A 23,822-nucleotide genomic window follows, 5' to 3' on the forward strand; every position below is an offset into this window, starting at 1 on the left:
TCCCCCCCCACCCCCCATTTTGGAGAATGTAAATGGAAGTCAGGCCATGAGGAAAACACTATACCTTAGTTCATAGTCCTTGCCTGCTGACAGACTTTAACCTGCAGTCATTTATCTTGTTCATGCTGTGGCCCTCCAACTCCATCCCCCCCCCCCCAAACACTGAACATCAATCCTAAGTAAAATTCCTTGCCAGAAACAGCTATCAGGAAAGAAAAACTTCAGCTTCTCACTGCCTCCCACCATGTCCTTTCCTCGTGTCATACCACGCAGCATCATGGTGACTGAGAAAAAATAGCAGCTTCTACAAGGTCCAAAGGTCCATAACAGCAGGGGAAGGTGAAGTAAGAAGTCATGTCAACAGCAACAAAGCACAGAAAAAATGCTTTGATCTCGTGAAGAGACACACTGACCACAGCAGAACATCCTCCCCATTTAAAACAGAAACAAAGACAAAACAAAAATAGGATTTCAGCTGAATGAAACAAGACCTCATCCAATGAACGGAATTGGAGTGCAACATTTCAGCAATTTTGCCATCTTTTCCTTACCCCTTTTAATACACCTCCCCAAATTTTAAAGAGGTCCATATCCTGTTGTTTCCACCCCCCCTCCCGCTCACAGTGCACGGCTTAGCTGGTACAGAATCCTTTATGGCAACATGCCTATAGCCATAGACATTATGTAGAAGAAGTCTATCACTTTGTGTGTGAATTGCAACATCATTATTACTGTTAATAAAGTACAATACAGTGGTACCTCTGGTTACGTACTTAATTCATTCTGGAGGTCTGTTCTTAACCTGAAACTGTTCTTAACCTGAAGCACCACTTTAGCTAATGGGGACTCCCACTGCTGCCCCACCACCGCCGCACTATTTCTGTTCTCATCCTGAAGCAAAGTTCTTAACCCAAGGTACTATTTCTGGGTTAGTGGAGTCTGTAACCTGAAGCATATGTAACCTGAAGTGTATGTAACCCGAGGTACCACTGTATCACATAGGTTTGTACTTCAGCAGCTGCAATCCATGGTGGTAAAAGAAGTATCATTCCCTGTGTGGATTTGAAGCTGCCTCAAGTGTAATTGTCAGCAACTATACCTCCAGACCACATGAACCTGCTTGACTTCTTTAGATGCCCTGCTCTGTGCCCCCTTCCCTTTAGCTATAAGATAAGTAAGTACTGAGAACAGTGGCACCTAAGTCCTGATCAGCATCCTAACACAGCAGGTATCATTAGGCAATGTGAGGCAGCCTCCCCCAGGCCACAGAGGGGAGTAGGGAGATGTTTTGTGTGATGGAGTCTGCTCTCTGACCCCTTTACCAGAATGCCGCCCTCATGTATGGTGACAGATGCTGTCCCTTTGCCATTGGTGAAAGAGAGCCAGACTGGCTGGCTTCTGTACATGGCTGGCCAAAGACATTTTGCTGCCTGAGATGAAGCAGGCGATTGCTCCCCACCCACTGCATCTTACTTCAGCACTGGGGTCAGGCCACACCTTGGTCTGGGGTCAGGCCACACATCTTAAGCTGAGCCTGCTGAGGATTCTGCCCTCCAGTACCATAATGACACTCGCTGTCTGCACACCAGCACCTGCTACCTGAGGCGGCTGCCTCACTCTGCCTAATGCTAACACAGCTGTGGTGTAACCGCCTCCCAAAATACATTTATTAGGTTCATTTTTTACTATCCTTTAGATGCCAAGAGATGCCCATCATACGCACCCACACTTCTAATCACAATTAATTTCCAGCATTTTTAATCTGTTTCTTATATTAGATGTCACTTTTTACCACTATTTTTTAGTCAGCATTTTCATTTAGCTTGTTCTTGATGGAGGTTTAAGATTGTGTTTAATGATAAGGTTATGCGGGCTTGCCTTGCAGGGCAATAATAGCAGCAGCAAAAGATTGGATTAAAAGTTATTTTTTAAAAAAAATCTTGTTGCAGTTGTGTCTTGTCTTTCTTACAGGGCATCCAAAATAGTAGCACAGGGGTCAGCAATCTAAGGCCCATGGGCCACAAGCAGCCCATGGGGGTCGTTTGACTGGCCCATGGACCCCCGCTGCCTGTTCAGGGACTCCTGCCCCCTGCTTGGTCGGCTCCTGTGTGCCACGGTAAACTGGCGCGGGGCAGAGCAGGGACCGCCTTCCATGACGCTGGCCAGCTTCCCATTGGCTGCAGGAAGCTCCTGCAGCCAATGGGAAACTGCGCACGCCTTCTCCGTGCCAGAAGGAGTGACAGAAATAGCGTACGCACACGTACACACACACTCCAGCCCACCACAGCATCTGTGGGACCATGAGCCAGCCCAAGCCACAAAAACTTTGCCGACCCCTGGAGTAGCACTTTCCTCAGTTATTTTCCCAGGCTACCCACTACTCAAACCCACATCCCTCACTGGCTCTACTTCACATCCTACCTGAGTTCATTTTCCTCACTGGAATGTTTTCTTAAACTGAGACAAGGAGGTGCTTCTAGAAACGTCTGACTTTTGTGGGACTAGAATGCACAAAGGTGAGAACCATACTCACTGTTTTGCACACTTTTGCCTCTGGTCTCACTCATCACTGGCATGCAGTCCCCTGAGGATTCCCAACAAAGGAATATGGCCCTCAGCCTCCCTATTCCAACTTAGCTTGTGCTTGAAGGCTGAAACTCTCTGTAGGGATGGCACCCTGACTTGGGTTCTTCCATTCTAGAGAGCCTCCATGATGATCTACATTACAGTATGTTCATTGCCAGAGTAAGCCTTTCCATTTACCCGGGAGTGTTAAGGGAGGTTCATTTGTCTGTGGTCTGTTCCTTGGTTTTAGCTTTTAGCAAGTGAGGTATGTTTACTCAATCTGTTTCTAAGAAACTATTTGCCAGACAGCCAAAACATAACCCTGACGTTGATGTGAGACACCGTGAAGGCCGTTGCTTAGTGAGCTGCTTCCCATTTTATAGATATAGATGTATAAAATAGCATTTATTGTACTTTGTTATTATTGTATACCACCCTGAGAACCTTCCAAATGAAGAGCACCGGAGAGGTTTTAAAAACACATAAATGAATATGCACCCTGGGGAGTAAGTCCCATTAACCTCAATTGGAATTCCTTCAGCTGTTCTGCATATCTCAGCAACAAACTTAGGGCTGCACATTAATCAGTACATACTAATGTATGCAATGTTTGCCTATAGTGTTTATGTATTTATTTAACAGAATTTCTATACCACTTATTCAACTATAACATCTAAGCAGTTAACATTCATTCAGTTTGTCTCTAAAGCAAAGAAGAAAGCCATATGAAATAGTATGAAAGAGGAAACATCCTGGGTTCTTTTCTAAACCCTTTTAAAGTCCCTTATTTCACTTGACTCAGTTGAAAAACCAGCTTTAAATCATTCAAGGGGAAGCAGCTCACTAAGCAACGGCCTTCACGGTGTCTCACATCAATGTCAGGGTTATGTTTCGGCTGTCTGGCAAATAGTTTCTTACAAACAGATTGAGTAAACATACCTCACTTGCTAAGATGCCAGGAGTGGGGGAAAGCCCTCTCATCCATGAATCTTTAAAATGAACCTCTGGACGGTAGCTAAATTAAAAGCAAACACCACAGAATCGCTATCTTCTATTGTCAATCATCTTTCTCTTTTCCAAAACAAAATAAAAAAAATAATAAATATGAACGCTGCACAGTTTGTGTCACATCACAATCTCTTGTCTATACAGCATTTTTCTGCATGTGGGAATTGCTTTAAAACACACACACACCACACTACACAAGGCTTTTGACCTTGACAGCAACTGTAAATTCCCCCAAGTCCTATGCAAGCTTGGCTGCAGTCATCTAATCTTTACTAAATCCTGTGTCAGCTAAACCCAACTTTTGATTGTTTCATCTACCTATATATAAAACAGGAATGACTGTAACCTACATCCGCCTGTTATTCTGAGGCCAGTACTAAAAACAATAATGAAAACTTTCAGCTACCAACCTAAGAAAAAGCAAAGTGTAGGATTTACATCTAAACAAATAACCCACACATCATGTCAAACTCAGGAGGGATTACTCCTTCCCCAGAAATGATCTATAATGAACTGAAGAAAATGTTTAAAATAACTTTTGTTAAAAAACCAGAAGCTTTTTTTACTAGGATTGATAGGAACTGAACTCCCCAAAGAACAAAATAAAATATTTATGTATGCTACAACAGCTGCCCGAATATTGTTAGCCCAAAGATGGAAGGAAGAAAAGATACTGACGAAAGAAGAATGGCAAATCAAGCTAATGGACTTTGCAGAAATGGCAAAATTAATGGCAAAGCTCAGAGACTATGACAACGAGAAGTTTAAAAAAGAGTGGGAATCATTTATTGTTTATGTGCAAAAATACTGTAAACAGGTTGATACATTGGCAGGGTTTGAAGTAAATGCATGCAACCAACAGAAAAATAGATAAAATTAAGGGTAATAATAATTGAAAAAGTTTAAGAATTGATATGCAGAAGAACTTGGTTAATATAAGGAACCAGAAGAGAGTATGGAGGGAAGTCCAGAGATTTAAAGAATCTCAAAGAGAAGGTTTGTGAAAAGGTATTTGTATAAATTCAGATCTGGCAGAAATGTGACTTAATTACTGTTTTTATTTGGGAAAATGTAACTGTGAAAAACTAATAAAAAATTATTTACAAAAAAAGAGGGATTGCTCCTTGTCTTTTATGAATGGTTTCTAGAATTCAAGACATAGATATGTATCTGAATGACAGGGCCAGGGTAAACCTCATTCCTCACCTGGAATGAGTTCTGAGGTAATCTATAACAGGGAGACAAAAGAGTTTCTAGTATTGTTAGGTATTCCTATTGCCTGTCAGAGAGAATTCAGATGCTGAGTACAGGTAGAAAGTCCCACTAAAGGCACTATCTTGTACTCTCTCAACCTCTGAACTAGGAAAGCTAACATAAAGGAGGAATGAAGGCTGACCCTGATATATATACTTTGCCCCTCCTGCACTCTAACCTCCATTCCCCCCCCCCCCAGTGCTGCCAGTGTAAGGGCAGCAGCGTATGATGTTAAGAAATCTGCATGTGCCCCCAACCCTCTGGAACAGATTTTTTTGGGGGGAGACACAATGGCCTGCAGGAGGAGGAGAGGGAAATGAAGTCCCATTGGACAAGCAGACACCCTCTTGCATTATATCAGATCTCAGCCTAATACTCTTCTATTTGCAATAAATATAATCAGGAAGAATAAGAAATGGGAGGCAGAATGGATTTGGCATAATAGGCAATATAGTCACAGTTTGCTTCTTTATCAAGTGACAGACAAAACACATGTAAAGAAAGTATGCATGATTTTAATTTGGGGTATACAATATGGAGCTGATTTCAGCCTGGAGGATTTCCCCCCCTCCTGCTTTAACTTCATTAAATCTTTACTGTCAAGAGTTTGTAACAATTTCTTAAATAAGATGGCAGGTTTCCTGACAGATGGGTAACTGATGTGCTATGCAGTAATCCCTAATTATAAAAGAATTTGGACGGCTGACATGCCTAGCATTAAGGAGGCAACCGAAGCAGTGTCACACTGACCCTTCAGAAATGATTATTGTCCAGACATACAATATATCTGATTACAAGGAATTGGTGAATGTAGTTGGCAAGAATCATTACAACAATTCCCTCTGTGAATGGACATCCATTTTTATGTCTTATTTTTAATGTGGCAACATATGAGCCAACCTCCCTCATGCTGATAAACTTCAAATTTCATCTCAGGTAGGTATATAAATCCTAATTATATAACTAAAATAAAAATATCAGCCAAAGGTTCTGCTTAGATGCATTTAATGATCTCCAAGGCTACAATTCTCTCCAGTAAGGCTAACTTAAGTCTCATTGATTTCAGTCGGTCTATGACAGGACATCTGGTTCCAATCCAAAAATCAGTGTACTTTGCATCTGAGTTAAGATGGATAAATCCTCTTATAAAAAAGGGCTACTTTCTCTGATACGAGCTGATGGAGATTATTATTATTATGCATAATGCCTTTGAAAATCCCCATGGGAGATATAAAAGATGGCTTGATCAAACTATTTTATGAATGTATACACTAAAAACAACATAATAAATAAACTAAAGAATGAAAGAAACAGGTAGAACAATTCAGCTCCAGATTAAAACATTTAAGAATGAAAAGCCTGGAAAAACAAAACAAAAGTAATAAAAGAGAGTGCCTAATTGGAAAGATTTGTATTTTATTTTGAATTGGAGATTATGATAATATATCATATTTTCTAGAAACTTTATGTTTCCAGCTAAGCTGTGTTTATTTTAAGTGTATTATCTTAATTTTTTACTTGTAAAGTCCTCAGCCCCCCCCCCACCAAGGGTTCCAAATATGTGAAATGACAGGCTCATCTACTAAGGTACAAACAATGCAATACCTAGGGAAGGTGTGAACTCCTCTATGCCTTACCCATTTTGGATTTTATTTTGAGAGAACCAGGAGGTTATCTACCTTCCTGTGCCCTTAACAAACAATCAAAGCACTCTAGACATCCCACCAGGATTAGTAACACAAAAATCTGAAAAACAAAGTGACAATTAAAGGGTGAATCTCCACATCCACATCACTGATGGGATTCGCCTCTCTTGGTCATGCTCAGCTTCACCATATGGCTTTCCCTTCCTTTGTGGAAAGCAAAACTTCCTGTCAAAGAGCAGCTGCTCTAAGTAATCACATCGGACTTTAACCTTACAGTAGTCAACCACCGAACCCATAGATGTTTGTCAATAAGATACTTTGCTCTGTTGTTTTTTAAAGGATCTGTAAAAAAATTTTGCTTGAGAGAAGTTTTCTTCTTCATTCTGCTGCAGACCAACTGTTTTGTAATCAGGTGGTGCTTATCAGTGTTTAATGGTGGAACTACAAGTAAATTCTTGGACATCTCCTCCTAATCCTTCCATACTATTAAAAAAATGGATATTTTGATCAGTTATTATGTGACCAGCTTATTTTGTTAAAGCAGACAGACTATCAAAAGAAGATTATGACTTAATGGAAGGGAACATGTAATCACTATGGTTCTAAGCCTGATTTCTCATAAAGTAAGTCAACTGTATGAATTTCCCTGAATCATATATGGACATTTTGTTTTGCTATAATAACCACTTCATTAGTGGTTATTTAGAGGTCTGGTAACATATCTGAGCAACAATGTTACTTCAAGAGAGAAACAGAAGTTAGGTACCCTGCCTATTTGTGCTGATCATTCAAGACAGCTCAATCTGTGTGAGCATTTTAATCAATTATCAAAATGTACAGTGCTCACAACAATTGCTCTCTATCAAAGTCTTGTAACAGCTGTCAGTGTTGTAATGCAAACCCTTGTTAGTTCTTACACATTCAACTCTGGAACTAATGAGGGACCATCTGACAACTCTAAACATAGGCACAATTGAGGAAGAGCCTACTCAGAAGGGGAAGTGTGCACTGATATATGACTCAATACAACCTTAATGTAGCTGTGAATTTAATCTCATGTCTTCATCTTCAGTCTCATTGTTTTTTAGCCAATGTGGTCAAGGTATTTTCAAAAATTAAAAGAGCTTAATTTTCTGCAATCCTATACTCATTTGCCTGAGAGCAAATCTCATGGTACTCAACTGTGCTTATGTTTGAGTAGATATGCACAGCATTGTGCTGTTAAAAGACAAAATCTTTTTTAAGAAAAAGAGGGAAAGATATGCCAGCAAGACCTCTAAAGTGTATTTATTATGCAAATGGGTCAAATGTTCTTGAATAGAATTCTGCACAAAATAGCCACTATGGCAATATGTTCAGTTCTAAAATGTTTAATTCCAAATAGGATGGGAATGAGCAAGTAGAAGCTGATATAACCCACTTTTCTTGCCTCTTCCAAGAAAAAAATAGCATGTCTTTGTCCATTTATCTACTGGATAAACTATGGCAAAACTTACTGGTCATGCACCAGGTTTTTGGATAATGCATTCCAGTATTTCACAGCAATAGCAAACCACATATCCTAGCCAATCATCAATCTAGGTTGTGTAAATGTATCTTCTGAGAAAAAGTATATAACAGTTCATAATCACGGCTCATTCATGTATATTTGGAAGATATCAGCATGATAAAAACTGAAGTTATTAAAATTAGAAATGAGTAAAAACAGAAAAATCAGCTTTTTATTCCTAACTGGTTTAGGGTTGCTTCTTTATATATAACCAAATGCTAATAGAAACCATATATAGAATTATTTAAAATCCTAGTCAAGCTTCCTTTAAAATAGTATTTAAAAACTATGACTGAAAAATCATTACCAAATAATGATGTGATTTAACTCCATTCCTAAAATTACTTTTGTATAGATTATGAACCACTATGATTCTAATGAAATCAACAGGTTAAAAAAAGATCAAAATAACTGGGCATCATATTCTCTGTTTTATTTTTAAAATACTTTAATATTGTTAAGCCCTTCAGGGATGAGGCAGATAGGAATTATAACCCACATGAACTGCCCCAGAGCCTGCAAACATCATCATGGGAGGTTTGGAAGCTGGCAGCACAACAGCAGATCTTCTCAATAGTGGCTCCTTGCTTGTGGAATATTCTCTCCAGGGAAAAATGCCTGACATCATCTTTATCTGTTTTTTAGGCACCAGGCAAACATGGCCCCAGCCAACATGGCCAATGGCCAAGGGTAATGGGAGTTGTAGTCCAGCAATATCTGAACAACCACATGATCCCTACCTCTGGTGTACAACTGTGCAGATTGTTTTAACCAAATACTAGTGGTCTTCATAGTGTTCAGGAAAAACATTATTTGAAGTAAGAAAACATTAAAAGAATTAATGAAGGGGGGAAATGTGCCTTGCTTGGAAACATGATGGTTTTAATCTTGAACCCAAGTCTGCTACTCTGTCTGTCTGTCTGTCTGTCTGTCTTGCTTGTTACATAGAAAACCATAACAGTATCTTGGTTTATTCAGCTTCATAGACAAATGCTACTTATTCATTCTGACCTTTGAAAATAATCTGATAAACAGACTTTAGAGAAGAGAATAAATGGCCAAACAAACTGATATGCTTTATAGCATAGTAAACATAGCAGGAGTTGAATGTATTAATATTATTTTCCATGATTTATAATTTTATAATAGGTTTGCGAAAATGTTAAGTGCATTCAAGTTGTGTTAAGCAGGGAACACATGCCACCAGAGATTAACCTACAAAGCTTGGAAGATTTTTACAAAGGGGCGAGATGAATTCTGCACAACTAGCTATAAAGAGACATGATCAGTCTACACATTATAAAATATTTTGAAACATAAATATATGACGTAGTAAAATGACTACCATTAATGACTTCCATTAGCTTGAGACGAAGGTGGCTTTGAGGCATTTAACAATAGTTTGGAAAAATTTCCCCAAAACCTATCTTTAGTTACATTTTCCCCCCTACTCAGAATAAAATTACTATTAGTACAGATTGATGGGGAGGGAGAGAGAGAATACCACACAGTTTAAAAAGTAAAACACTAGTGACATCAATACAGGATCAAATGTTCCTGAAAAAAAACCCAAATTAAGAGCTATATAGGCTAATATATCATGCTTGTGGTTATGCCACTCTTTCAAAATGAATGTGAACTTTCATTCACTATCCTCAGCTTGGACTAATTACAACGCCTAATTCTCAAAAAGGGTTGGGAAAGCTCATGCCGTCATGCTGTTGAACTGATTATCACCAACTTTTCTTCACATTCTTTGATAATTTTCCTATCACTTGCTCTAATGTGAATTGGTTTATATTGGAGAATTTGTGGTGCAATCACTATAAAGATAGGTTTTGGAAAATTCAGAATCTGATAAATGCTGCTGTGGTGCAAAGAAATGATATTCACAGAAACCAGCTAGAGTTCCCTTCCTTCTCAAAGAAGTGAGATGTGAAGATGCAAACCAACAAACACACCTGTTTCAATGGTTTCTTCTGCCAACAATTCTCATTGACTACCTAGGCTAGGTAGTATTACTTTCACATGAATCCCCCTCCATCATTAAATGCACTAATTACATGCCTGTTTCTTGCCTGCTCTGTCTAGAAAAGTACTATTTTAATCATCTTAACTTGGGGTGGGGGACAACATGGGAAGAACACTGCTGAGCCACAACTAGTCCATTAAGAAGTATGCGAAAATATTAACTTGGTTCTAAGCCTTCCGATTCCTGCTGTGTTACTGACGTCAACAGCAGGAGGGGATTGGGTTACCAACTGCTTTTAAAGTGCCACTTAAATCACACCCTGGTGAAAATATTTGACAAATTTGGGCCTTGATAAAAGCTGTCAGGACAGCAGGACGTAGTATGTAAAACCAGAGCAGGCCAGAACGCCCTGTCACTTTTGTTAATGGCCTGCTCATACAAAGCTCTCTTGATGAACAAATGGAATGGAAATCAAAAAAGCAGGCCAGCTCCACTGGATGCCAGGACTTGATTGCAGGATCAGAGTCTGCTTCTTATATTTTGCATTCATGGGCACAAGTAATCTCTTGCTGACTGAAGTCAGCAGGTTTTGCTCATATACGCAGTGTCTGAAAACAGGCTTCATCCAGTGGTATAAACATTTAGCGATACATGTGCTTGTCCCCAGGTGCCATGCTGACACTTTTAACAGATTAATGCTTGAGCAATAAATTTAGCCTTGCCTGGTTGGATCTACACTACCCCCTAAAATGGAATTAATCTATTATTCTTTTCATACAAACATTCAAAAACTCAGAGCTGAAGAAGGTGTGAACTTAAAAGCTCTGAAAAACAAATAATTTCTTATTTCTGGTGGCCGGGGGGGGGGGGAGAGAGTTATGTGCCTTTACCTAACTCCTGATAGTGGAAACAAAAAACCTTAAAAACACATGTAAAATTCAATAACTACTTTCTTAAATCACATTCCTATATTGCAATCCTTTTAGTATATATCTGTGAATAAGCAAAAATAGCATACATTTATTTGCATTCTTTTTTGAAAGGGTAAACCTGAATCACCTTCTGTCCTCCTAGTTCCTTCTCACACTCCCCATCTTAGAACACTAGCTTCTTTAAAGGAGTTTGGACTAATAGCCAGGCGAACCTTGCTCTGTCTTGTGAGGAGAGGATAGCACCAATCTAACCAGAGAAACAAACTAGGCAACTGCTTGGTGTGGCAAAGTTCCACGTGTGACTGACTCAGCAATTGCTGTGTTTCAGGGGGTCAGACTTTTCCTCTTCAGGGGCAGAGGCCAGGAATCTAAAGCAGGAGAGATAATTTCCTTCAGGGACAACCTCTGAGGCATATAACCAACTAGAAGTACTTGTGGTGCCAGTTTTCTGGCCTAAGACCATTGTTTTGTCCTCCTTTGATTCAGAGGACACCAGCCTTGCTCCATCAGAGCTTATGACTAATAAAGCTGGCTGGGCCTTCCATGTGAAGGAAGAACTGCTGCTGAATCAACATCTGATTTCTGCTTTCATGAAGTCTCCAGCTTGATACCTGCATGGAACTGTCCAAGGTATCTCTGCCTCTGCTAAGGTCAGTACTCACAACATAGCAACAATGAACATGCCTGAGGAGAGCGCACCTCTGTCTGCACTTTGAAAGAGACATACACAGAGTTCATTGAGCAACTTATCAGCAGACAAAATCAAGAACCTTGATCTCCATTGGCTGTCGGAGTATCTACAAAGAGCAGGAGTAAAAGACATGGCAAGAGATTAAAAAGGGCAAGGGCCATAGCCTGACACCAGATCATACATGAACGTCATAGCTTCAATCTATGGAACCTCCAGACAGAACGAAGAAATAATCCTGCCTAAAACTTTGGAATATGTGAATTTAAAATGAAATTGATTGCAGGTATATCACATTAGGGATCACACTGCTCTGTTCCGAAAGAAAGGGGCTGCAGACTTGTCCTTCCATGCATAGTCCACAGGTAGGCATAACTCAAGGTTATTTGCCTCTCTTACAAGGATCCAGGGATTTGGTGGTTCAGGAAGCAGCTGGTTTTTTAAAAAAAAAAGTGCACAAGAGCATTGTATCATGCAGCTTGAAAAGGAGAACACCCAACATCTTTTTGATTTCTAGGATGCACTTAACAAAATTAAGGCAACTGCAGGTTATAATACCATAGCTGGGATCCTATGAGACCCAGCTATGGGTCTCATGGTGTCTCCAATTTCTGCAATTTCCCTCCACCAACAGCCACTTGAGCTGGTTTGTAAACCATTCCAAAAGAGACCTTTTTGGCAGTGCAAGAGGCTGTAGTAAATAGTGGTAGTGGAAGCCCTATTATACAAAGCTTTGTCTGCAAGCCAATGAGATTAAATATCAAGTGTTCAGCGTAGCCAATAGAACTAAAAACAGCAAGTACAACTGCAGGAAATGAAAAAGTGAATGCATTTTGTATACTAAATAAAAAAGCCATGCTAAAAGATTACTTTTCTCTTTAACCTTACTTACTTGCTGGAACACTTTATAAAGGAAAGGAAAGCAATTCACCAACAGCAAAAGTAGAAACTATCAAACAGATTACCTTGGCAGGCGTATCCCCTTTCTTCATAGCCAGCGTTACACAAGCACTTTCCAATGGGAACTAGCCATTCTCCTTCTGTACTGCAGTACATCTTGGGTGCGTCTTCCTCTTTGGAATGATTAACACAAGAACCTCGCACTTCCACCAGTGACTGGGAATCCATAGGGACTGTATCTGGAAACATGGCCAGGTTCTTCACAGTGAAAGGGCACTTCTTGAAGTACACTCGCACCGACACTAAGGCAACGCACGCACCCACATCTTGAAAAGCCAAGTAAAACCCTTTCCTGCTAACAGGTCCCACTTCACGGACCTCTGTGTTGAGTTTAAGAATCCGATCCCCAAGATCCATCTGAGTGAAGCTCTCGTCGGCAGCAATGGTATCAATCTTTGTAAACTGATGTTCTCTAAACTTGACGGAATGGTCATCATCAGACTCCATATAATACAGGTTAAAAGTTTCCTTGCAAGTGCCCAGAACTAGTGGGATGCTGTTACAGTCCCTCAGGGTAAATTTGAGTTCCACATAGATCTTCTGAGCTGAGTTACGTGCTATCCAGTTTGTCCTCAACCAATTGTTCTGACTGTGGTCCATAACGTTGCAAACCTGATACGTCCTGATCGGCGTATAGTTCTCATCAACACCACTTATTTCTTCCCACTGAAAACATAAATAAAAGGATAGTTACTGGAGAAAAATAGTTATAACAGCAAGTTCACAGATAATTTACCAAGCAATGATCTGATATCCCCTTTTCAATTAAAAGTTAGAGAAAAGTCTTAGTCAAGGTATATTTTTAGAAAAAGCACATGACACAACTCTCTTCAAAATGTCTCACAATACTGTGGAATGTGGGAAGGAGCTTGCAGGTTTGCAATGCACACAAAAAAATAACATGACTGTACCAAAATTTGGGCACTTAAGCATACCTAGAAGAAGGCAGGGATAGAGTAATTCTCCATGACAGGCTGGGTAATGTTTGTGTAGAAGAGATGTCTATCACATTGTTTTCTACCAACAATCTGAAGTAATACAGTCTCAAGAGCACAGCATTACTTTTTTCTGAACATTTTGAAACATTTGGGGGAATTGGGTGCAGACCAGTCTTAGCAACCTGGCTCTAGAGACCCAACAATCAAACACACCACAGCTGCAAAATATTTATTTAATATAATATAATATAATTAATATAGTATAATATATAACACAGCAAAGTTTTAAAAAAGATAACATGCCACCATAAAACAATTTGGAAGCAACAGACACAGCTGTACAATTAGATTTACCATTACCTACTTAAAAGAAAATACTGAAAAGAAAAAGTTAATGATAAAGGGCATGAGGATTGTAATGGTAAAACAACAAGTGAAGTTATTTTCAGCTGGAAAATAGCCTGCAGATGAAGAGCTAAGCACCCCCCCCAACTTGAAATTAGCATCTTCCTTCTGCTGCATTTCAATAAAAGGAAGACGCCTGAAGACTGTTCATGTGTTGCTGGTACATGATCCTGGTGGCCCTTCAATGTTTTGTGTAAGTGAATACACTTCTAAGGCCATAGCCCAACATTGCATTAAGCAAACTTAAAACCTCTGAGATTTATGGATGTAAATGCACTTAATTCATTGTCGGACTTTTGGCTTTCTAATTTAGAGCAGCACAAGCATTTGTGCCATCTGCTTCTTTCTGTAAAAATATATCCATATGCATTGCCTGCGTGACAATAGGTAATTCAGGACACTTGGCTCTGGACTAATTGCACCTGTTTTAGATATAGAAAGTCTATTTTGTGACATACTTTGCATATGTGTTTTATTTGAAAAGCTAATCATTTACTTCTCTAACTGCAGAGAACAAATTATTACATTAAATGAATGGGAATGCACTTTTGTCCCTACTTACTAACATGCAAGCAGGAGCAAAAACCATGCAATTCATTCATGAGTGAAATCCTTGGGATTAATGGAGAACTGTGATTTGGAGTCAAGATTAGGCATGTCTAAATTCTGAGGCCACTGGTTGAAAGATGCAGTGTGAAATTAATGTTTACTGGGCTCCTCATGTTGATGGTAGATTTATGGAGGCACTAACCTGGTGGAAGTTTAAATTCCTTCTGCTTTTCGTGAAGGTACATAATTCTTGATAACTGCCACGTTTATGTTTTCAGGAGTTCAATTTAAAGGGTAATTTGGCCCAGCTGTATCTCACCTATCTTTGTAGATCTGAAATCCTTTTGGGTGACGTGGTTATATAACAAAGCTATAGATTGGCATTTGGTATATTATTAGATATGGACAAGATACCCAACCCTGTCTCAGCCAAAGATACATTAGCATAACTTTCTCAGCCCAGCTCAGCTGATGGGGATGGAATGGGAACAGGACAAGAGAGTAGGGACTTTGGCTGGCTCCTCGGCCTATTCAATTACTTGGCAACCCAGCACAGAACAGTATTTTTAAAGGCTTGCTATGCCTATTACACAGAGGGACACGGGTGGCCTAAACCACAGAGCCTAGGGCTTGCCGATCAGAAGGTCGGTGGTTTGAATCCCCACGACGGGGTGAGCTGCTATTGTTCAGTCCCAGCTCCTGCCAACCTAGCATTTTGAAAGCACATCAAAGTGCAAGTAGATAAATAGGTACCGCTCCGGCAGGAAGGTAAATGACATTTCCATGCGCTGCTCTGGTTTGCCTGAAGCAGCTTAGTCATGCTGGCCACATGGAAGCTGCCTGTGGACAAATGCTGGCTCCCTCGGCCAGTAAAGCGAGATGAGCGCCGCAACCCCAGAGCCGTCCATGACTGGACTTAACGGTCAGGGGTCCCTTTACCTTTTATGCCTATTACACAGCACAGCAGCAGTAGCCCCAGCTGAATGAAGTTTGGATCTGGTATAACTTTGCACTCGCTTAATTTACACCAGCTTGCTTTAATGCCATCTCCTTGTGCTTTATGCCATCATGCTCCCCTACAGCAGTATTGCTAATTTTCCCAAAATCACCCTTTTAGTGAATTCACATATAAGATGCACGTACATGCAAATGGATCCACTTCCAGTTCTGATTGCAAGCTGGAGCCCAGCAACATATTGAGGGCACAGATTCCACCCTCCTATTCTAAAGCAGCCATTCATTCATTCCTAAACAGCCTTTTCCCCCTCTGAGTAATTTTTGGTGTTTTTAACGATTCTGCAGTTTGTCAGTATAGCTTTATATCAACACATCTGTGCATCATTTGTCTGCATCTTGAAGACAGTCTGTTTTCAGAGAGCAATTATGTATTAACAGAAATCAAAACAGCCATCTAAATTTAGCTTTCTAATAATAACTAAGTTTGATTTAGAATTATTTTATCATTACATCATTAAAAATGTGAGTGGCATGCAGTGAAATACAATATACACCTTTGAGTGCATTTCCTAGACCTTCAACATGTTCAACATTTTTCATTTTGCCACGCTGACACCAGGGGGTGAATACTGAGGTCTAAATTGCATGACAAACCAAGTATCACCAGTATAAACCTTCTGCACAAAGGGTTGCATTGAGCTATTATCACTGCATTAATTTGTAATGAAGACCAAATTGCCTGTAAAATTATAGAAGAATGAGATTTCAGACCATTTGAATAGATAGCAAAACACCCAAACTAGCAGTTAACACTGAAGCATTGCTCAACACAACATCAGGTTCCAATCTTATCTGTAATAGATAGATATTATTTGCACTCGTTTCCTGATGGTGCAACACAAATAATTTTGCAATCCCTAAAAGAGGTTTTAAGCATTTTTAAAACTGTTAATGACCCTGCTGTTCTTAATGCTGAAATTGACTTATAGCCTTGTGTATTCCTATCTTATTATGTGGAGACATTCATTCATTATTGATAGGGATTTTTTATGAGACTTCATGCCCTAGCAGCACTTTCAATCATGTTCCCTCCTGGTACACAATGGAAACCATTTGATCAATTGGGCTCATGCGCTTGAGAGACCAGAGTGTTTAACTGCCCCACCATCACAGCAATCATGTATGACCTCTCAACTTGAGACACGATAAGTCAGGAACCATTTAAGAATCAGCAAATGTTGCTTGTATATTATTATATGCAAGCCATTCAAAACTACAGAATTCCTGCCAGGAATTCTTGGATCTGTTCATAAGAAAATAAGAAGAGTCCACTGGAACAAGCCAAAGACCCATCTAGTCCAGCACCCTATTCTCATATTGGCCAACCAGATGCCTATGGGAAACTAGGGAGCAGAATATGACAAAAAAAGCACTGGTTTTCAGCAACTGGTAGTCAGGAGCATTGCTGCTTCCAACTGTGAAGATAGAGCATAGTCATCATGGTTAGTAGTCTATGTCATCAATAGCCTTTTCCTCCATTAATCTGCCCAGTCCTTTTCACAGACTTGTAGAGTTGTAGTGTTGGAAGTGACCCTGAGGAACATCTAGTCCAACTCCCTGCAATTCAGGAATAAGCAGGTGGCCCACACAGGGATCAAACCCAGCACCAAGCTCTGGACAAAGAATATCTCCCCCATCAAAATATACATTTTCATCAGCCCATTGGGCTGGCCAATGGTAAAAGAAGACTGGAGTTGTGGTCCAACAATATTTGGAGGCCAATCTCTGTTCAACAGAAATGTTTAACATTAGCAGCTATCACAACTATTTAAAATACTCTCGGGATTTTGATAGGAGGAAGGCACAACTCCCATTGAGACTTAATAAAAACAGTTAGTTTGGAGATGTCTTTTTCCACACTGAAAGATTTAACTGTTTTCACAATTTGAAACATATAATCCTTTGTACAGGATTGTACATTTGCCATGAGTTGACAGCATGAGTACCTCCAATTATTTCCATACTCATGTCAGACTTATGTTCGGATAGCAGTTGGTGACAAAATATAGACTGAACTAAACTGAACCTGACACGTTCACAGAAAACATACTGCGAACATGCAGCTCGGGGGGGGGGGGGGGAATCAGAAGAAAAATGACAATTGGATGGGAAGATATTGATATAATATGAAGATTGCTACATGTACTAACAAGCTCCAGATATGCTGTTGGAAACAGACATATCATCCAAATAGGCAATGTGAAGAAGACAAATTACATGGCATTATTGTTGTCAGTGTAATTACTTTACATCACCTTATAAACTCACAATGGCTGGGGAACTCTCACGTTACAGATGCCCTGCATGAGAACAGTATGCATTTTCTGGGTGAATACAAGGGGATTGTTCATATCACTTTGTGGTTGCCAAGCAATTGCCCTAACAAATGGTAAACAAAAAGGACAGAACCCTTTAATGCGTGACTCCCAAATGTTGTGTCAGGACCCACCAGCGGGGTGCAAAAACCTTGTGGATGAGCTGCCAGGCAGCCTGCAATGAATACCAGAGACAATGCAGCTCTAGGATCTAATGAATGCATGATGTCAGGGTCAGAGGTGAAGACAACAGGTGGGCACCTCAAACCAAGATCAAGAACAGATGGACTGGTTTCGTTTGGCTTAGTGGGGAAATGGAGGTCTTTGTGGCTTTCACAAGAGGCACAAACCTAAGAGATAGTAACCCACATGGCCTTTTTTCTGCCAGAAAAAAATTCCTCCCCAATTCAAAACACCATGTGCAGTGTTTTTGTTTGTGTATTGGGACTTTTCAGAAGCCTTTTGGAGACACAGCCTTCTGAACAGACCACCAAAGCGACACCCAGCTATTTGTAAAGTCCTGCACAGAAGGAATTCTGCCCCCCCCCCATATGGAACAGGAGGGTACGGGGCTGCGGGGTTGGCTAGATCCTGACCAAGTATTTCCTCATGCGTCAGTTTTCTGAAGTAGGTTACAATCCTTCTTTTGAAATGGTGAAATGTAAAAAAAAGGGGGGGAATGACTACAATTTCAGTTTTAATACATCCTGCACTTAAGAAAAATTCAAATCTTTCTAAGGAAACACATTGATCAATGGGGAACAAAAGTGAGAAACACATGCGAGTATGAAAGGACTGAAGGACATCATAAAAAAATACTTGAAATTCAGGGTCATTGTAAACTTAACATGGGGGGGGGGGGACCTTAGATTTTTACATTCTTACTGCCTGAAACAAAGAGTGTGGTTTCATCAAACAGGTGCACAATATATCATTTCTTTAGTCTACCCTGCTTTTCAATCTAAATATACACAATTGAACTCTCAAATGAATACGTATTATCCTATTGTCATTTTAAATACCATCAAATGTACAGTGAGATTCCTTAATGCTACACTAAAATAAAACTGTTAAAAAGCACCAGCTGGCTATATCAGTAATGGCTTGCCTCCAAGTCTCAAATGTCTTATTTATATACAATGGAATTCTGCCGGCTGTTTAATATTTAGAGCTAATAAATATAATCAGCACTCCTATGACTAAAAAACCGCAAACACAAATATGCTTGAAAATCCATCCTAACTACAAATTTCACAATGTCTGAAGGGTTGTGGGTTTTTTGTGTGTGTTTTTTGTGTGTGTGTGTACTATGCATTTGATATTTTCAGTTGCAAAACTAAGCCTTCTATATATCTATAACATAAAGAATGAAGTGGATTCATTTATTGTACTGCCAATAGGAAACAAAGAAGGTTATCTATCAGTTTCAGCAAACTATCAAGAAGTGATTCCAGTTACAAAACCAAGCACTTGCTCATTAAAACAACACCCCCACCGGCTCCCAAAGCAGCCTGAAAACTTCCATTACTGTCTGCATGACATGGCTCACAAGACATTACCAAATGACTTCCACACTCATTTGAACATAAACATTTTCATATTCTCAACTGAATTGGGATAGGAAAGGGAGGATGATACGCTCTGGTCTAATATATGCTTTATAGCAGGGGGGCTAACCTATGGTCCTCCATTAGTTGTTGGCAGTGCTATTTTTCTAGAAAAAGAGGTGCCGGAACTCACAATGAACACCTCCCTTGTTCTCTAGTAATGCCAATGGTGCCCGTCTGAGAGGTGCCAGAACTGAATTCTGTCAAGTTCTGGCTGAAATAAAACCCTCGTTGTTGTTGGATACCAATTCCCATTAGCCCTAGCTAATCATTGGCCAAGAATGTTTGGAATTGTGTAGTTCGACAAAATCTGGAGGACCAAAGGATAGCTTCAAGTCTTCAAGCTTCAAGTCTTCAAGATTAAGCCATTATTGGTTTGTTTGTTTATAAATGTTGTCATCCATCTGCCTTGGGAGACATTGGAGAGATGTGCCTATGGAGGTGAGGTTAGGCTGAGGTAAAGTTGCAATGCCAGCTGTGGCTGCAGAGACCATGCAGGAGAGACATGTCTTGTTGCAGCTGGGGCAGCTGAAAGCTCCCAGTTGTGTCCATCTGTTTATAAAGGAGCAGCCTCAAAAGGGACAGTTGCAGTTAGGGGAAAATTGCTGGCTATACTTCAAATCACAAACTGATTTCAGGTTGGGAAGAGAGTTTTAAATTGTTTGGGATGACTAATTAGAAAATCTATACTAAGTAAGGACAGAAAGAAGAGGGAAAGTTCTTATTACTAAGTGGTGAGGAAAACAGGAGGTAGAAGCAAGAGTAGGTTGAAAATGGGCAGACGTTGGAACTTTGGGGAAGAAAAATTAGTGGAAAACTAGAGGTTTTCAAAAGCTTTTGAAATAGAGGACAGACATCTGACGGCAGCCCTGTTTAGGGAAGCTTTTAATGTTTGATGCATTACTGTATTTTAATGTTTTGCTGGAAGCTGCCCAGAGTGGCCGGGGAAGCCCAGCCAGATGGGCGGGGTATTATTATTATTATTATTATTATTATTATTATTATTATTAGTTTTTTGTCTTTTTGAATAATAATAATATCAATGAAGCAAGCACTTCTGAAAGCACTTCCCTGTTTAGCTGAACATTGTGAAGCAAAGCAACAGAATCCTGATCAATGCTATTGTTGCTGCTCCATGATCACAAAACTTAATGTACAATTAGTTCAAAGTACAAGCTAGTGGGTTGTTTGTTTTGGTATCTGTTTTTTCAAGTTATCTATATACTGGATTTCACAGGATAAAAAAAAATCTAATCAACTCTCACTAAGAAGCTGATTACAGATTGCATCAAGGTCAAAAACAAATTAGCTAAGCACCAGAGATCCCCCCCCCCCAGTATAGCTCTAAACAAAAAATGTAGCCCTGCTGGGAGCATGTTTCTACAAGTGTGTTTAACTTCTTTCCCCTGTGTTTGAGCCTGCAGAAGGTGGGGGGACTCACACAACGATTTCATTGTTTGCCTTTTTGATGAATCGTGCCTCCGTGGCAAAACTACAGACATCATGAGACGATAATGAAAGTCTCTATTTGCACACCGGTCAGACCTCTTGTAGGTAACCATACAATCTTCCCTCGTGCCCTGCTTATGACCTCAGCGGCAGACCAAGAATCCTCCTCCTAGGATAGGAGGTGGTTTAACCTTCAGACTAGTTCAGTCCCTTGGGATCACCCCAGCCAAAGGTTAGCCTCTGAGTTACTACATGTCAAATTATTTGTGTTTCTGATAAAGACGACTCAATCTCAGGGGCTTGAGACAAGACCACCAAACTCATTTGACTTGAATTAAAGTCTCAGATGTCAGAAGCCAGCCCCATATACTGTAAGATAAGGAATGCTTTTTTAATGCATAGTGGCTATTGCATTTATTTTCCCTTTCTTTCTCTGCCTGTCTGAAATGGCAGCATAAATCACTTGCTCTCCTTAAACAATACCTATAGCTTGAGGACACATGCCAAGAGTCTGCATTTCAAATGGTCAAAAATTCTTATTGCATTTGTTTGTTGATTTAAAAAAACCCTGAGCTACAGTCTGTCACTGATCAGACAGTAAGAACCCTTTCTCAAAAAGCTTGTATAAGATCCCAGATCTTTCTCTATAGCACCTAACTTGGATTGTATCACAATCCCTTGAGAAGGACACTAAGGACAAGAGAAGGGGGAAATGCCACAGGGTATGTTATTATTATGTGGAGCAGGATACAACTCCTAGAACAAGTTTATGGGGTGCTTGGTGGGGGGGGGGAGAGAAGAGGGAAGTCTAGTTATGCAAGCAGACCTTGCTTCCTGCATGCATACCCAACTTAGCACTATGTTGAATTTCATCCTTGATTTTTATCCTGAACTTCCTCAACATGTTTATTTGTAAACAGGTCACCTGGAAGATTCCCAGAGCATTCAGGACTCCCTCCAATTCCCTCAGTCAGACCAAAGCATCTAAATGGGTCCCCCAGCCTTACAAGGGTATCACTTACAGCCAATCCAAACCATCAGATCCCTCGTAATCCACTGGTGACGAGACTAAGGATATGACCCAACAATTTTCTCCTCCAATCCTAGTGTGTTCGACTCTTCCCCTTGATGTCAACTTTCCCCCTGAAACTTGACCCCCTTCCAGCTGTTCCCCCCCCCAGGGGATTCTAGACCTATATTTATGAAAGCAAATACAGTGGTACCTGGGTTACATACGCTTCAGGTTACATATGCTTCAGGTTACAGACTCCGCTAATCCAGAAATAGTTCCTCGGGTTAAGAACTTTGCTTCAGGATGAGACTAGAAATCGGGCTCCAGCGGCGCAGCGGCAGCAGGAGGCCCCATTAGCTAAAGTGGTGCTTCAGGTTAAGAACGGACCTCCAGAACGAATTAAGTACTTATCCTGAGGTACCACTGTATTGGTGTAGAAAACTGGTAGGTAGGGCTAAAAAAAGTAACAGTGGAGCAGAGCAGAGGCGATGTTTCAAAAGGGAAAAGCACCTGGCTAAGGAAATATAATGTATCCCCTTTTCTGCTTGTTGCAAAGCAGCCCTTGATGATGTTTTGCAGTGGTGAAATGGCTGCTGAGTTACTGCTACAAACTTGCATGTCATTACAATACTACAAATCTGCATTGGCTGCAATGTAACTTATGTGGCTTGCCTATTAGGTTATAACAGGATTCTCTGCTCCTTAGAATATAAACCTCATTCCCAATTTCTGTTAATCTTATTGCTTGCCTTACCAGCAAAGCTCCTGGTGTGTTTTAAGATTTTTTAAAAATAAAATATAAAATAAACTAATAGAGATTAATTAAATATAGGGCCTGATCTGCAAAGAATGAAGCTGGCATCTAGAAAAAGAAATTATTGGGGCTTCCCTGGCCAATGTAACATAAAAGCCATTCTAAATATAGGGTAAAAAAAAAGTGTAAAGAGGTGTGTGTGGTTAGAAATAATTCAAGCAGATGATAGATAATAAGGCCTTAATTGCTTCCTTTGGCTCAAGAGAGCCCTCTGGCTACTGAATTCTAGATTTAACCAATCTATGTTCACCCTGTAGCTTTTTATCACACAATGCTATTACTGGGACATTTAAAATACTGAACGGCATTCTGAGTAGTAGAATGATCTACCGTGGCAAAGCAATCACATTCTTGGCAAATTTCAAGTGTGGGTAAGGGAAAGGGCACTTTGAATGTATCTCTGTCTTGAGTTGAGATGACTGAGCTCACCAAGGCTCAGATTAACACAGAAATAAATCTGTGACTTTCCTAAAAATTGGGAAGATCTTGGATAAATCCCCCCAAGCCAATCCATGGCACAGGAAAATTACCGAGTAGGGGGAAAGTCAGCTAACTTTCCCCCTACTGAATATGGGTACATTTCATGGTGTTTGCCCCTACAACATCTTAATTGCCTCCTATGGAATGGAATGGAGCAACACCACAAGGAGGAAACTGAAAGGCCCGGGAGCTAATAATAATAATAATAATAATAATAATAATAATAATAATAATAATAATAATAATTTTTTATACCCCGCCCTCCCCAGCCAAGGCCGGGCTCAGAGTTGCTTACAAGCAATAATAAAAACAAGATGAATGATTACAACTTAAAAACAAAAATAAAATACAACATTAAAATAATGGAACATTAAAATATTAAAATGCAGCCTCATCGCAGGAGGAGAAGGAAAAGAAAAAAAGAAAGAGAGGGAGGGAGGGAATCAAATTGGCTCCAAGCCAAAGGCCAGGCAGAACAACTCTGTCTTACAGGCCCTGCAGAAAGAAATCAGATCCTGCAGGGCCCTGGTCTCATGAGGCAGAGCGTTCCACCAGGCCGGAGCCAGAATTGAAAAGGCCCTGGCTCTGGTTGAAGCCAATCTAACTTCCTTAGGGCCTGGGACCACTAGGGTATTGTTATTTATGGACCTTGAGGCTCTCCG

At 40.1% G+C, this 23,822-nt stretch overlaps 1 protein-coding gene across 3 annotated transcripts in view; it reads right to left on the reverse strand.

The window, feature by feature from the left end:
• Positions 1 to 23,822, reverse strand: part of EPHA3 (EPH receptor A3) — a 207,389-nt gene that overhangs the window by 118,456 nt on the left and 65,111 nt on the right. For all 3 annotated transcript variants that reach the window (XM_083736308.1, XM_083736307.1, XM_083736309.1), the window contains one exon: positions 12,580 to 13,240. In XM_083736308.1, coding sequence (XP_083592434.1) covers positions 12,580 to 13,240 — 661 coding nt within the window. The remainder of the gene's footprint in view (positions 1 to 12,579; positions 13,241 to 23,822) is intronic.

This window comes from Podarcis gaigeae, assembly GCF_964106915.1.
Source record: "Podarcis gaigeae genome assembly, chromosome: 4".
NCBI classification, from domain to species: domain Eukaryota; kingdom Metazoa; phylum Chordata; class Lepidosauria; order Squamata; family Lacertidae; genus Podarcis; species Podarcis gaigeae.